The 15,669-nt window shown below is 43.3% G+C and overlaps 1 protein-coding gene across 1 annotated transcript; it reads right to left on the reverse strand.

Moving 5' to 3' along the window:
- Window positions 1–1,397: 1,397 nt before the first annotated feature.
- zgpat (zinc finger, CCCH-type with G patch domain) lies at window positions 1,398–14,721 on the reverse strand. Its single transcript, XM_064955928.1, has 7 exons — window positions 14,593–14,721; window positions 13,438–14,072; window positions 11,983–12,116; window positions 7,715–7,879; window positions 4,848–4,970; window positions 3,832–4,273; window positions 1,398–3,452 (listed from the first exon to the last, which is right to left on the reverse strand). The coding sequence occupies exons 2-7, from the start codon at window positions 14,019–14,021 to the stop codon at window positions 3,314–3,316; spliced, it is 1,587 nt and encodes a 528-aa protein (XP_064812000.1). The 5' UTR covers window positions 14,022–14,072; window positions 14,593–14,721; the 3' UTR covers window positions 1,398–3,313.
- Window positions 14,722–15,669: the final 948 nt, after the last annotated feature.

Consider the following 15,669-nt stretch of genomic DNA (forward strand, 5'->3'; position numbering starts at 1 on the left):
TACTGCAAAACAATGCTCGACCTCATGTGGCTGGAGTGTGTCAGCAGTTCCTGCAAGAGGAAGGCATTGATGCTATGGACTGGCCCGCCCGTTCCCCAGACCTGAATCCAATTGAGCACATCTGGGACATCATGTCTCGCTCCATCCACCAACGCTACGTTGCACCACAGACTGTCCAGGAGTTGGCGGATGCTTTAGTCCAGGTCTGGGAGGAGATCCCTCAGGAGACCATCCGACACCTCATCAGGAGCATGCCCAGGCGTTGTAGGGAGGCCATACAGGCACGTGGAGGCCACACACACACACTACTGAGCCTAATCTTGACTTGTTTTAAGGACATTACATCAAAATTGGATCAGCCTGTAGTGTGGTTTTCCACTTTAATTTTGAGTGTGACTCCAAATCCAGACCTCCATGGGGTGATAAATTTGAATTCCATTGATAATTGTGTGATTTTGTTGTCAGCACATTCAACTATGTAAAGAAAAAAGTATTTCATAAGAATCTTTCATTCATTCAGATCTAGGATGTGTTATTTTAGTGTTCCCTTTATTTTTTGAGTCGTGTAGTAAATGCTCATGTTATCTTAAATTATCAATGTCTTTTAAAAAGTTTGCTATTATCAATCTTCTCTTTGTTGGTTTGCACTATTTGTGATTTTTTAATTACTCTTGTTTTTTAAGTCGGAAAGTCAGTTAAGAACAACTTCTTATTTTCAATGATGGCCTAGGAACAGCGGGTTAACTGCCTGCTCAGGGCCAGAACTACAGATTTGTACCTTGTCAGCTCCGGGATTTGAACTTGCAACCTTCCGGTTTCTAGTCCAACGCTCTAACCACAAGGCTACCCTGCCGCCCCGATATTTAAATTGGTGGAAACACCAAAAGCAATAAGACTAAATAACTTAATTACCACTAAATGTCAGGTTATTTAATTAATCTTTGAGGAAAGAACAGACCTTTACTGTTAATAAATGTTACGATTTTTCTTCCATCTTGATTTTCAAACACTTTGATAAGTGATTAAGAATATCAGTTAAATGTGTCTGACGTTATTGAGTTGAATCTGATTAGGCTAATAGATACTGGGTACAAGAATATATCTGTGAAACCAGCGCAATGTTCTAACTCAAAACACCTGAACAAATGCAGTGAGCTTCTTTGCAGTCAATTATCTGCTGGGCTACTTACAGCCCCGTTCCCATTCATCACCTTCGAGCAATTAAATCCAGTCATATCAGTTGTCACCAGAGCGACGGTGCTTTCAGAAAGAATTCAGACCCCTGGACTTTTCCCACAATTTGGTAGGTTACAGCCTTATTCTAAAATGGATTCAATCGTTTCTTTTCACCATCAATCTACACACAATACTCCATAATGACAAAGCAAAAAGAAGAATTTAGACATTTTTGCTCATTTATTTATATATATATTTTTAAACAGATATCACATTCACATAAGTATACAAGCTTGGCATACCTCTATTCGGGGAGTTTCTCCCATTCTTCTCTGCAAATTCTCTCAATCTCTGTCAGGTTGGATGGGGAGCGTTGCTGCACAGCTATTTTCAGGTCTCTCCAGAGATGTTCGATTGGGTTCAAGTCTGGGCTCTGGCTTGGCCACTCAAGGACATTCAGAGACTTGTCTTGAAGCCACTCCTGCGTTGTCCTGTTGGAAGGTGAACCTTCGCCCCAGTCTGAGGTCCTGAGAGCTGTGGAGCAGGTTTTCAACAAGGATCTCTCTGTACTTTGCTCTGTTAATCTTTCCCTCAATCCTGACTAGTCTCCCAGTCCCTGCCCGCTGAAAAACACCCCCACAGCATGCTGCCACCACCTTGATTTATCATGGGGATGGTGCCAGGTTTCCTCCAGAAGTGACACATGGAATTCAGGACAAAGTGTTCAATCTTGATTTCATCAGACCTGAGTCTTGTTGTCTTGTCATCAGACCAGATCTTGTTTTTCATGGTCTGAGTCTTTAGGTGCCTTTTGGCAACTCCAAACGGGCTGTCATGTGCCTTTTACTGAGGATTGGCATCCGTCTGGCCACTTTACCGTAAAGGCCTGATTGGTGAAGTGTTGCAGAGATGGTTGTCCTTCTGGAAGGTTCTCCCATCTCCACAGAAGAACTCTAAAGCTCTGTCAGAGTGACCATCGAGTTCCTGGTCACTTCCCTGACCAAGGCCCTTCTCGATTGCTCAGTTTGACCAGGCGGCCAGCTCTAGGAAGAGCTCTTCCATTTAAGAATGATGGAGGCCACTGTGTTCTTGGGGACCTTCAATGCGGCAAAAATGTTTTGGTACCCTTCCCCAGATCTGAGCCTCGACACAATCCTGTCTCGGAGCTGTCATTATGGGGTATGGTATGTAGATTGCTGAAGATTTTAACACTTCGAAAGGTCTCTGAACTCAAGGTTTCAATCCCCAAGTCAGTCAAAAATCTGAGGTGGGCGAGAGATCAATGCTGGCACCGGCATCTATTCGAAATAATTCAAATTTCTTCTGACAAAACCTGTCAAAGGTGCCATAAGTATAACAATATGAACACACAAGCATTTCTTGGGATACATTTTTTTTTATATCACGCTTAGGTTGTGCATGAGGTTTATATTTACAAAGAATGGAAAATGTACAGTGAGTTCTGAAAACATTGGCAAAATAATAAAAACATGTATTTAAAGAAAGCTGTCCACTCCAAATTATATAACATAAGAAAATGGTTAGTTACATTGGTGGGACTTTTTATTTAATTTAACCTTAACTCGGCAAGTCAGTTAAGAACAAATTCTTATTTACAATGACGGCCTAGGAACAGTTAACTGTTTTGTTCAGAGGCAGAACGACAGATGTTTACCTCGTTAGCTCGGGGATTCAACCTAGCAATCTTTCGGTTACTGGCCCAACACTCTAACCACTAGGCTACCAGCCACCCCAACTTGAAAAACAACATAAGAGAATTATGGACCTGAAACCAAAATCTGTCATATCCACTTATATGTAGCCGTCTCATCCATGATAAACAGTTTATCCAAGTGTGCCATGGCTCATCCTTTAACAACAAGAGGGTCATCAGCAACTGACCAACACTTAAAATCTCCACCACTGCAACCCATGTCGACATTTCATAATATTAACAGAAATAACTCATGCATGGAGCCAGTTGACAACTCAAAAAAAAGGCAAAAGTCCAACAACCAGAGAGCGACCTTAAGACAATCCAAAGTCTTGAGTAAAATGGATGAAATAAGCTTAAGGAGGCACCTCTCTCAGTTGACAAAAAATGTTTGTGGGTTCTAATCACTGGAGGACCGTGTGGTCAAAACTCTGTCATTTTCTTGTGAGTGTCAGCCTTCCTGTTCTCCCTCTGGGCTGAGAGCTCCTGGGCCTTCTGCTGGACCAGCAGGCTGCGGGCTGCAGACAGCTTCTCTTCCAGGTGAGTCACCATGGAAGAATCCCTGTGAGGACAGAGGGAACAGTGGTTTAATAAGATCAACATAGACATGGGGCGGAGTTGCTTTACAGACTTACACTGTAGAAGTTCATCTACAGAAGCAAAGTTGCTACAGAGGAAGAAAACTAAAGAGATCTATGAGAGGGAGAGGCTGATTTGGGAGAATAGGGACCTACTATATTTGTGTTTTGCAGCAAATCCTAAACCCATCTCTAGTCAGCAAAGATCAAACTATCATTGCCATGAGTTTAGACAACATTTAACAACTAGGGTACATTGCCATTCACATATGATGGCCGGTGAAGTGCTCCTGTATGGCTGTTGGGCATCCATCTTATGACATGAGAGGCGAGGTGAGTTCCCAGGGTCCCTCCTTTCCTTACCTCCCAGTCCGTCGGCTCAGGGACTCTGTGAGTCTCTGGATCTCCCTCTCCGTCTGGGTCACCCTCTCTGCCGCCTGGAACAGCTTCACGTTCAGGTTTCTCTTGGTGCTCTTCCCCCCCTTGTAAGCTTCCACTCCGGCCCCTTGAGACGATGGAGTATGTGAGGGAGGGGGGCCACAAGTGCCTCCTGCCCCAGGGTTGGCGTCCCCGTTGCCCAGCTTGCGGTTCAGGAAGTCAAAGACGTTGTGGCACCCACCAGTGTTATGTGCACGAGCCTTTCTCGTTCTCTTATTGCGGCTCACCTTCTGCCCATCTTTGCCTTTGGCCACTTTGCTCTGCGTCTTCCTCGCAGTGAGCTCAGCACACTGGTCCAGAGATTTACCTTTGGGCAGGACCACCGCCAGCACTGGCTCCACCCGACCCTCTGATGTTTTACCCAGACCTGTTGGGCACAGACGCATCTACTATGGGCTTGCTGGGAGCGGCAAATTGTGGCTTGTATCTCGAAAAGCAATTAAACTGAAAGCCTAAAACAATGGCCATTTGTGTGATGCTTTAAAGTGGATTTTAGGGTGTCAACTTGAAATGACCACAGTAAAATTGCTTTAAACTTAGGAGTATGAGTTGTATGGGACATTGCTTTTACTAATCCACACATTTCACAAATCTAGGGGGAGACGTAAGAGGGAGAGGCCCAAAACAACATTGCAGAGAACAATCAAGACTGAGCTCCATCAACACCAGCAGAGCTGGGGGCATGGTGAAGAAGATGACCCAAGACTGACAGAAGTGGAGACTGTTGCTGCACCTATGTGCCAGAGTGTTTCACTAATCCTTGATTGTGAACTAACCTTTTAAATTGACAATTTCATTCACCAGAATGTGTGCCACAAGGCAATATGAATTTGATTTTAGAGTAGCCCAACATTTTATTACATTGTGTTTTACAGTATTACTGTAAAGTATAACTTATCTGCATTGTCTCCATGTTTGTTGACTGATAATCACTTGTTTACCTTTCCCATATTCGTATCCCATTTTGAGCATGAGCTTGGAGCCTATGCCTCTTGTGTGTGCCTCCCAGCCACCAAAGGTAGAAGAACTTCCCGACGGCGCCCAATCCTCCTCTTGGGTTAAAACTGATGGGACAATGAGAAGACAAACTCAATACTTTAGCTACATGCAGGGCATCTGTACAAAGAAACATTCAGCCAAGATACTGTGTAAGTAGGTGTCATGTTATCCACTAATGTTTGTGGTTAGAGCGAAAGGAAAAACATTGATTCAAATGGGAAGTAAATTACAAATCAATAACATCCTCTATTTCTACATTAGGGTCGATTCCATGCCAGCATGCCCCAAAATATTATTGCCAGCTCAGATTGTTTATCGAAACGTCATTGGAGTGAAGGATATTTAACATGCTTTTGACATTTGTATCAAATGTGACAATTTTAGGCCATTTCTTTGATCCGTGAACCATACATGATACAAACACCACCTTGGAGTACAATGAGGGGTGCATGTGTAGCTCTCAAAAGGGCCTAAAATGGACACTTTCATCATTCCCCCCCCCCCTCCCCCAAATGTTTGTGACACAAATGTAAAAATAATTTTAAACCTCCTTCCAACAAAGTTATTTTGTGAGATTTGACAAAACAATCTCTTATAACCAAAATAATTTCTGGCCATGCTGGGGTAGAGTCATCCATAACAATGTCTTTAAGGTAGCTGCACACCATTTCATGGAAATCCTCACGACAACGCTGGGTCTACACCATAGAAACAGAATCCGGAGTCTATTCATACTGAACATACAGATGAAGTCAGAAGTTTACATACACCTTAGCCAAATACATTTAAACTCAGTTTTTCAGCAAGGAGGCCTACAAACCTGACTCCGTTACACCAGCTCTGGCAGGAGAAAATGGGCCAAAATCCACCCAACTTATTGTGGGAAGCTTGTGGAAGGCTACCCGGAACGTTTGACCCAAGTTAAACAATTTAAAGGCAATGGTACCAAATACTAATTGAGTGTATATGTAAACTTCTGACCCACTGGGAACGTGATGAAAGAAATAAAAGATTCTACTATTCTGACATTTTACATTCTTAAAATAAAGTGGTGATCTTAAGACAGGGAATTTTTACTAGGATTAAATGTCAGGAATTGAAACAATTTGTTTAAATGTATTTGGCTAAGGTGTATGTAAAACTTCAGACTTCAACTGTACGTACGGTCACCGCACTTATTGATGAAAGAGGTGACTGATGTGGTATACTCCTCAATGCCATTGGATGAATCCTGGAACATATTCCAGTCTGTGCTAGCAAACCAGTACTGTAACTGAGCATCAGACCACTTTTGCATTGAGCGAGTCACTGGTACTTCCTGCTGTAGTTTTTGCTTTTAAGCAGGAGGATAGAATTTTCCTACTGGGGGGGGGCGAGGGAAAGCTTTGTACGCGTCTCTGTGAGTGGAGTAAAGGGGGTATAGTTTTTCTTTTATGACCCCCATGTTTGCAAGTGACATGCTGGAAGAAATGAGGTAAAACGGATTAAGTTTTCAGGAATTAAAGTCCCCGCCCACTAGGAGCGCCGCTTCTGGGTGAGCATTCTCATTTGCTTATGGCCGTATAGAGTTGGTTGAGTGAGGTCTTAGTGCCTGCATCAGTTTGTTGTGGCAAATAGACATACTAAAAATAGTTCCATTCTCTTGGTGAATAGTGTGGTCTACAGCTTATCATGAGGTACTCTACCTCAGGCGAGCAAAACCGCAAGACTTCTTTAATATTAGAGATTGCACACTAGCTCTTGTTGACAAATAGACAGACCACCACCCCTTACCAGAGGTTGCTGTTCCGTCTTTCCGATGCACGGAAAACCCAGCCAACTGTATATTATCCATTTCCTCGTTCAGCCACGACTCGCTGAAACATAAGAGATTTGTTTTTAATGTCCCGTCAGTAGGACAGTCTCAAACGGAGCACAGACTGCCAGAAACCTTCTCAGGGAAGCTCAACTGAGTGCTCGTCGTCCTCACCAGGGTCTTGACCGCAGTTCACCGTTGTAACCGACTTCAGTGGACAAATGCTCACCTTTGATGGCCATTGGTACGCTGGAGAAGTGCGTTCTTCACGGATGAATCCCATTTTCAACTGTACCGGCAAGATGGCAGACTGCATGTATGGCGTCGTGTGGGGGAGCGGTTTGCTGATGTCAATGTTGTGGACAGAGTGCCCCATGGTGGCAGTTGGGTTATGGTACGGGCAGACATAAGCTACGGACAATGAACACAATTGCATTTTATCGATAGCAATTTGAATGCTCAACGATACCACCACCATCACCTCATGTTTCAGAATAATGCAAGACCCGAGGTCGCAAGGATCTGTACACAATTCCTGGAGGCTGAAAATGTCCCAGTTCATTCATGGCCTGCATAATCACCAGACATATCACCCATTGAGCATGTTTGGGATGCTCTGGGTTGACGTGTATTACAGTGCGTTCCAGTTTCATATCCAGCAACTTCACAAAGACATTGAAGAGGAGTGGGACAACATTTCACAATCAACAGCCTGATCAACACTATGCGAAGGAGATGTGTTGCGCTGCATGAGGCAAATGGTGGTAACACCAGATACTGACTGGTTTGCTGATCCACTCCCCTACATTTTTTTAAAGGCATCTGTGACCAACAAATGCATATCTGTATTCCCAGTCATGTGCAATCCATAGATTAGGGCCTAAATAATGTATTTAAACTGACTGATTTCCTTGTATGAACTATTACTCAGTAAAAACTTTGACATTTTTGCAAGTTGCGTTTATATTTTTGTTCAGTGTATATGGTCTACACATTGTTGAAAGAGGTACCTACCTATGGGGAACGCTGCTTCGCCCTCTCCGTTGTCATCCTCCTCCGATTCAGAGCAGGAGGGCAGGTCATCTTCTCTCAACGGTGGGATGACCCCGTCAGCCTCCACCATGACGTTCTTCAGCAAGGCCGAGTCGAACTTCACCGTGTAGAAATCATTGTCGATGTCTACTCAGACAGACAAGAGCATTTCAATCACCTTGGTTAGTGGAACACAGTAATCTGAGCTGATCAAATGTTAATCTTGTCTACTACAAAACATTGACATGACACCCAACATGATGTAACTAATTTGGGACTCAATAGGCTACATCTCTAGTAGTGGGTAAAGTGGGTGAAATTGAATGGGTTTGAGAAAGGCAATGCTTGTTATGCTGTACGTCAGCCATACTCAACAGGCGGGCCACAGTCCGGATCTGGACCCAGATCAGGGTCAATATAGATCGTTGGGCATGACTTACAAAATAAGAAACAGTGCCTTCAGAAAGTACTCATACTCCTTGACATATTCTAAGTTGTTGTATTACAACCTGAATTCAAAAAGGATCACCTATCTACACACACCAGTTTATTTTATTTTTTATTTTTTTTTAATGTTAGCAAATTCATTCAAAATGAAATAAATAAATAATTTACACAAGTATTCACACCCGAGTCAAAACTTTCTAGAAACACCTTTGTCTGCCATTACAGCTTTTGGCATGTCAGTACCAGCTCTGCACAACTAGATTTGGGGATTTTCCATTCTTCTTTGCAGATTTTCTTAAGCTCTTAAATTGGATGGGGAGCGGCGGTGAACAGCATTCAAGTCTTTCCACATATTTTCAATGGGATTCAAGTCTGGGCTTTGACTGGGCCACTCAAGAACTTACACATTCTGGTTCTGAAGCCATTCCAGCGTTGCTTTAGCTGTATGCTTGGGGTCATTGTCCTGTTGGAATGTACATTTTCACCCCAGTCTAAGGTCGTTTGCACTCTGGATTAGGTTCTCGTCAAGGATTTGCTTGTACTTGGCTCCATTCATTGTTCCCTATCCAGTCTCCCAGTCCCTGCCACTGAAAAGCATCCTTATAGCATGATGCTACTGCGCCCATGCTTCACGGTAGGGATGGTGTTAGATGGGTGATGAGCTGTGCTTGGTTTTCTCCAGACATAGTGCTTTGCATTCAGGCCAAATAATTAAATTTTTGTTTAATCTATCCACAGAAACTTTTGCCTTGTGCTCCGTCTTTCACGTGCTTTTCGGCAATCTCCAGTCATGCGTATTTTCAGGACTTGCTTCCTTATGGCCACTTATCAAATCAAATGTATTTAGAAAGCCCTTACCACCTCTCAAAGTGCTGTACAGAACCCAGCCTAAAACCTAAAAGAGCAAGCAACACAGCTGTAGAAGCACAGTGGCTAGGAAAAACTTCCCAGAAAAGGCCGGAACTTAGGAAGAAACCAGGCTCTGAGGGGTGGCCAGTCCTCTTTTGGCTGTGCTGGGGGAAGATAAGAGTACAGGACATTAAGGCCAAATTGTTCAAGATGTTCAAACTTATTATTTTGACCCTGCTCTTCATTTATAATCACAGAGGTTGCAACAGAGGTCAGCACCTCAGGAATAAATGTCAGTTAGCTTTTCATAGCCGAGCATTCAGAGGTCGAGACAGCAGGTGAGAGAGCGTGAAAACAGCACTTCCATAAAGCCCAGATTGGTGAAATGCTGTAGAGACTATTGTCCTTTAGGCAAGTTCTCTCATCTCAGCCAATGAACTCTGAAGTTCTGTCAGAGTGGTCATTGGGTTCACGGTCACCTCCCTGACGAAGGTCCTTCTTGCCCGGTTGTTCAGTTTGGCCAGTTCCATATTTTTTTTTTTACATTTCCTAATGACGGAGACAAGTGTGCTCTTGGACATTTTCATTACTCTAGAAATTGTTTTATACCCTCCCCAGACATGTCTCAACACAATTTTATCTCAGAGATCTACAAACAGTTACTTGTAGTTTCTGCTCTGACATGCACTGTCAGCTGTGGGACCTTATACAGACAGGGATGTTTCTTTCAAAATCATGTCCAAACAATTTAATTGGCCACAGGTGGTCTCCAATCAAGTTGCAGCAACACATCAAGGATGATCAAAGGAAATTGGATGCACCTGAGCTCAATTTGGAGTAATTGTAAATTACATCTGCATTTTATTTTCAATACATTTGGAGAATTTTTTTTACAAAAACATGTTCACTTTGTCATTATGTGGTATTGTGTGAGGTAAAACTATATATTTAATCCATATTGAATTCAGGCTGTAACAACAAAATGTGGAACAAGTCAAGGGGTATGAATACTTTCTGAAGGCATTGAACAAAACAGAAAAACTCAACATGTTAGAGCTGACACCAGAAATGGACCATACGCACAATTCTTTCAAATTGTGCAGAAATTTGTTTACGTCCCTGTTAGTGAGCATTTCTCCTTTGCCAAGATAGTCAATTTACCTGACAAGTGTGGCATATCAATAAGCTAATTAAACAGCATGATCATTACACAGGTGCACCTTGTGCTGGGGACAATAAAAAGGTCACTAAAATGTGCAGTTGTGTCACACAACGCCACAGATGTATCAAGTTGAGGGAGCGTGCAATTGGCATGCTGACTGCATGAATGTCCACCAGAGCCGTTGCCTGAGAATTTATCTACCAACATAATTATAGAGAACTTGGCAGTATGTCCAACTGGCCTCACAAGCGCAGACCACGTGTAACCACGCCAGCCCAGGACCTCCACACCAGACTTCTTCACATGCAGGATCGTCTGAGACCAGCCACCCGGACAGCTGATGAAAGAATTTCTATACAATCTCAGAGAAGCTTGTCGTATTCACCAGGGTCTTGACCTGACTGCAGTTCAGCGTCGTAACCAACTTCAGTGGACAAATGCTCACCTTCGATGGCCACTGGCACATTGGAGAAGTGTGCTCTTCATGGATGAATCCCGGTTTCAACTGTACCGGGCAGATGGCAGAAAGCGTGTATAACGTTGTGTGGTTGAGCGGTTTGCTGATGTCAACGTTGGGAACAGAGTGCCCCATGCTGGTGATGGGGTTATGGTATGGGCAGGTATAAGATACGGACAATGAACCTAATTGCATTTTATCGATAGCAATTTCAATGCACAGAGATATAGTGATGAGATCCTGAGACCTGCCCATTGTTGTGCTATTTATCCACCACCATCACCATTATCATGATAATGCGTGGCCCCAGGTCGTAAGGATCTGTACACAATTCCTGAAAGATGAAAATGTCCCAGTTCTTCCATGGTCACCTATTGAGCATGTTTGGGATGCTCTAGATCGCCCGTGTTTGTCAGTGAGTTCCTGTTCCCGCAACTTCGTACAGCCATGGAAGAGGAGTGGGACAACATTCCAGAAGCCACAATCAACAGCCTGATCAACTCTATGACAAGGAGATGTGTCACGCTGCACGAGCCAAATGGTGGTCACACTGTTTTCTGATCCCCGCCCCTACTTTTTTTAAGGTATCTTTGACCAACAGATGCATATCTGTATTCCCAGTCATGTGAAATCCATAGATTAGGGCCTAATTCATTAATTTAAATCGACTGATTTCCTTGTATGAACTAACGCAAGTAAAATCGCTGAAATTGTTGCATATTGCGGTTCAATTTTTTTGTTCAGTGTAAATGTTGCAGTTATCATGGCCAGGAGCCCTGACCCCCATTGATTTTGTATAGTCACTCTGGTATCATACCTTGTCGTGCTGCTGCTCCAGTTTCTGCTGTTCTGCCTGCGGCTATGGAACCCTGACCTGTTCATCAAATGCTACCTTGTCCCAGACCTGTGGTTGTCCACTCCCCCTCTCTCTCTGCTATGAGAAGTTTTTCCTAGCCATCGTGTGACTACGTCTGCATTGCTTGCTCTTTGGGGTTTTAGGCTGGGTTCTGTATAAGGTACTTTGTGACATCTGTGGATGTAAAACTGGCTTTATAATACATTTGATTGATTGATTGATATGAACACACATAAGACATGGCAAAATGTGTAGAATTGCGGGAAATTATCTTTAAAAAAATTACAGCACTCTCTCTCAGCCAACAAGAGGGGTGCAAACAGTTTGGGGTTGCATAGGTTGCAAGGTGGGTGTTTGTTCCTACGCCGATAAATGACAATATCCATCCAGACATTTGTCACATAGAAAGCGTGTGACCGGACCTCCTCAAATAGTAGTTGAGTACCCCTGCTGTAGGTGATGGACAGTCAGTGACACACCTGTTATTTTGCCCGAGTACCAGATGCCGTCGTCTTGCCTGGCCAAGCAGGAGGAGCCCTCTTGAAGGTTAGTGAGGTTCGACTCCAGGAACTCTCTGAGCTCTGACACATACACCACCTCGCCATGGGAGAACCTACAGCACCAGAACAGGGGTCAGACGAGGGTCCTTACTGAGACGGCGTATCATAGCCAGAAAAATTAACATTGGGGAGAGTAGTTGAAAAGGGTTTCAATTGAACTGAAAATAATGTACAAAAGACTGCATGAAAGCTCAACACTTCAAACATTTTATGGCAATTAAAATTAAGTGTAAAACCACGTGGGGGGGTTGGAAAAATAAGGATGTGACGTTATAATTTGAATGACAAAACAATAATGTTATTACTTCATCAGTTACAAAGGAAATGTGTGTTCTGTTTTCCTTCCAACCCTGTAAAAAGATATCCGTGTGAGATCATAGATAGGTTTTCCGTTAAAACGATAAGAAAAATGTATACAATTTGATGTGAATTAACAATGCAGCTGCGCTGAGCCAGCAACAGTTTAGGTCTCACGGTGCGTCCCTTTCAGATGGTTAAGCATTGCACCTGTATTGCCGTACCTCAATTCTACCTCTCAAAGTTAGCATTTCCTTCTCATTTAACTTCTTAAAGTATTGCCATTCAGGACTTCGCTGCTGTCGCTTGCCTTTCTGCCATTTTTCCAATTGTTAATGATGACGACATAGTGGTGGAGAGTGGACTCCAAAATCATTTCTGAGTGTCAAGATTCCTTAGATTGAGTATTTTTGGAAGGGAGGAACCCGATTAGTTGCTGTATTTCCGAGAACATTCATATCTTGCTTTCATAGCGAGGGACAGTAAGAGGGGGGGGGCACAGTGTAGGCAGATCGGCTACCAGAACAGTGCACTACGCCCATCCATCTCAATTTCTGGGCTTGCAATGTCTTGCAACATCAGTAAAACAAGGACTACCATCAGTGAATAGGGTAGGATATTCTACACGCAATAGAGCAAAAACTGAACACTCTCACGTCATCAGTGAAGAGAAAGAGCAGGGGTGTGATCATTAGTCCAAACAGTTGCAAAACGTAACGTTCCGGTTTGCAACTAAAACTAGAGTTAAGAAACATTTTGAAAAATAATTGGCGTAATGAACAAGGCCCAGGCGAGCCAGCGCAAAGGAAAGAGAGGAGGGGGCAGGCTGAAAAAAATGTGATTCACATGTCTTGCACATCTCCCAAATTCACCGAAGTAGCCTAAAGTTTGCCTGTCCCCTCCAGTTTTATTTCAATTACATAACATTTCCCAGGCCTATCGTCTAGTTCGGCTATCACATGGAAAATAACATGTTTTGTGATAACTGCAATGCGATTTGAATTTGGTTCCTGATTTTTCTTAACGTTAAGGATCACAATTTAATTTAAATGTTCACTCCTTAATAAAACCCTATACCTGCAGTTGTCTGCGAAGCGACACTTGTCCTCCAGGAAGAATGGGCAGGGCTTCATGGACTTCTGTGTGGGATGGACATACAGCACCCTCACCTGGGCCTCATTCCTGTCACAACTCTCAGTCCCCACGATCATTGCATTGTGGTACTCCAAAGTCCCCCAAGAGGTGCGGTAGGGTGCTCGCACTTTGGTGCCACTTAGCGCATCTACCTCTCCCTCCACCTCACCATCATCCTCCTCCTCCTCTCTCTCATCTTCCCTCTCTCTCATGTCTGAGCTACTTCCGGAAACCTCCCCCACTTCCGAGTAGAAGGCAGCAAACTCATTGTCCAAGCCACCGTTAGCTGGTGTGCCTGTGGCTAGCAACTGGAGCCCGTCGTCCTCTTCGAGAGTGGCTAGGAGCTGACTCTTCTTGACCGACACTAGGCTAGCTTCTGTGAGTTCTATCAGCTGAGAGAGGTCTTCTTTCAGTTTTAGCAGGTCAGCCTGCTGCGACGGGTCCAGGCCGGCCAACAGGGCACTTTCCACCTGCTGCAGCTGGGCGCTGTAGGCCGTGATGGCTGTCTCCAGGGTTCCTTCGTCCATACTGGCCTGGGTGGGCAGCAACCACTGGTCAACATCTAGTTATTAAGGAGACTGTGGCAAAAGAAAAGCTCATGAATAGATGTGTGTCTGTGTCATGTGTCCATCATTAACATGTTGCATAACTAGGTCTGGATGTGCATCCATCAGCTAACTTACTTGCTAGGCTAGAATAGTTAGCTATCATGCTTAGCTATAAAAACACCATGACATGAGCTCATCGGTGATACTGACAACAACGATTAGCTGAAGAACACTGAACTCCGTTCTCTTATATCGAAAGCAGATATAGCTAGAAGAGTTGAGCGTTCCTCAGTTAGCGAATATGTCTACCAGCTAACTAAATTAGCTAGTTAGCTAAATTAATCATGGGGGATAGCTAGCTAAGGTTACCTAGCCATATAACATTCAAAGTAAATGGCAAATCGTCAATTAGGAAGCTATCACAAATAATGCTGCTAGTTAGCAACACAATTAGCTAATGCAATGATAATCTAGCTAACAATGTATGCTATCTAGATGTAAGTACCAGTAGCCAGCAGGCTAGCAATTCAATTAGAAACGTTATACTTACTTCGTGACATTCAACCCCTTTTCTACAAAAATGCTTATTGGGGGGAGAACTTTAAAGTCATGTTGCAAGAGAACACATTACAACAATAGGGTAAATTCCAAGCAGGCCGCCGAAGATGTCCGTGCGAATGAAACGTAACCCGGAAGTAATTCATTTCCCACTGTGTCTTCGCGAAATACAAGTATTTTGAAAGTATTATTATAGAATCATTAAACAGTGAGGAATTGGCAGAAAATATAAATTTATATAGGTTAACAATACGTTTTCTTCCATTTAGGATATTTTATTTAAAGATACATATATTAAACAATCTTGACCGTTTCAAAAAGTGCTTCAACATAATGGATAAGTGTAACTAATGTGTGTGTGATCAATCATGAGGACCCTATTTCCCGTAGCGCAATAAATCAATAAATGGACAAAAGAAAGTAGTGCATCTCAGACTGTGTGATACTTTGGGTGCGTTAGTAAATTCACTACTTTCCCCAATGCGACACATGCCTTTCATGCCTTTCTGCACACTTCTCACACCTCTCACACCTAGGAACCTCCTTCCTACACACTGCTGCTACATGCCCATAAGCTTGACACCTGAAACAGCGTAATGTATTCGGCACAAAAGCTCGTCAAGGATAACTTAAAAATCCTAACATCACTTTGTTGGTCAAAGACTCAACATCAAAAGTCAAAAGAACAGATAATAACTGTTCTATTTCACCATTCATGCCACCCTGTCTGCGTCGCATCAAACGACGAGAATAACAAACACTGTGAATCTTTTTCTTCTGTTGGAGCACCTTCTCCCTCTGACCAGCAGAAATATAAACAATTATCACACAACCACTTCTGGTTACCCTCACTGATTCCACAGCACCCAACTCTGTTTTCACCCACCCTGAAACCCCAAATAGATCAGCCAAAAGGCAAGGGTCCACTATTTCCAAAAACTTCACTAATACTGTCACAGACTCATCTTTATCCTGACCCTCGATGCAGGCCTCGGGCTCCACGAACTTTACCACACCTACCACCTCCAATACTTCACCCTCATTCACTACCATTTATCCTCGTCTTCAG

Source organism: Oncorhynchus masou, chromosome 33, assembly GCF_036934945.1.
Source record: "Oncorhynchus masou masou isolate Uvic2021 chromosome 33, UVic_Omas_1.1, whole genome shotgun sequence".
NCBI classification, from domain to species: Eukaryota; Metazoa; Chordata; class Actinopteri; order Salmoniformes; family Salmonidae; genus Oncorhynchus; species Oncorhynchus masou.

Bases quoted from the DNA above. Each gene is read 5' to 3' on its own strand.
- zgpat (XM_064955928.1), bottom strand. From the start codon at position 14,021: ATGGACGAAGGAACCCTGGAGACAGCCATCACGGCCTACAGCGCCCAG. The intron at 12,117-13,437 runs GTATAGGGTTTT...CTGGTGCTGTAG, and splicing joins CGCTTCGCAGACAACTGCAG to GTTCTCCCATGGCGAGGTGG. The intron at 3,453-3,831 runs GTAAGGAAAGGA...CTGTCCTCACAG, and splicing joins CTGAGCCGACGGACTGGGAG to GGATTCTTCCATGGTGACTC.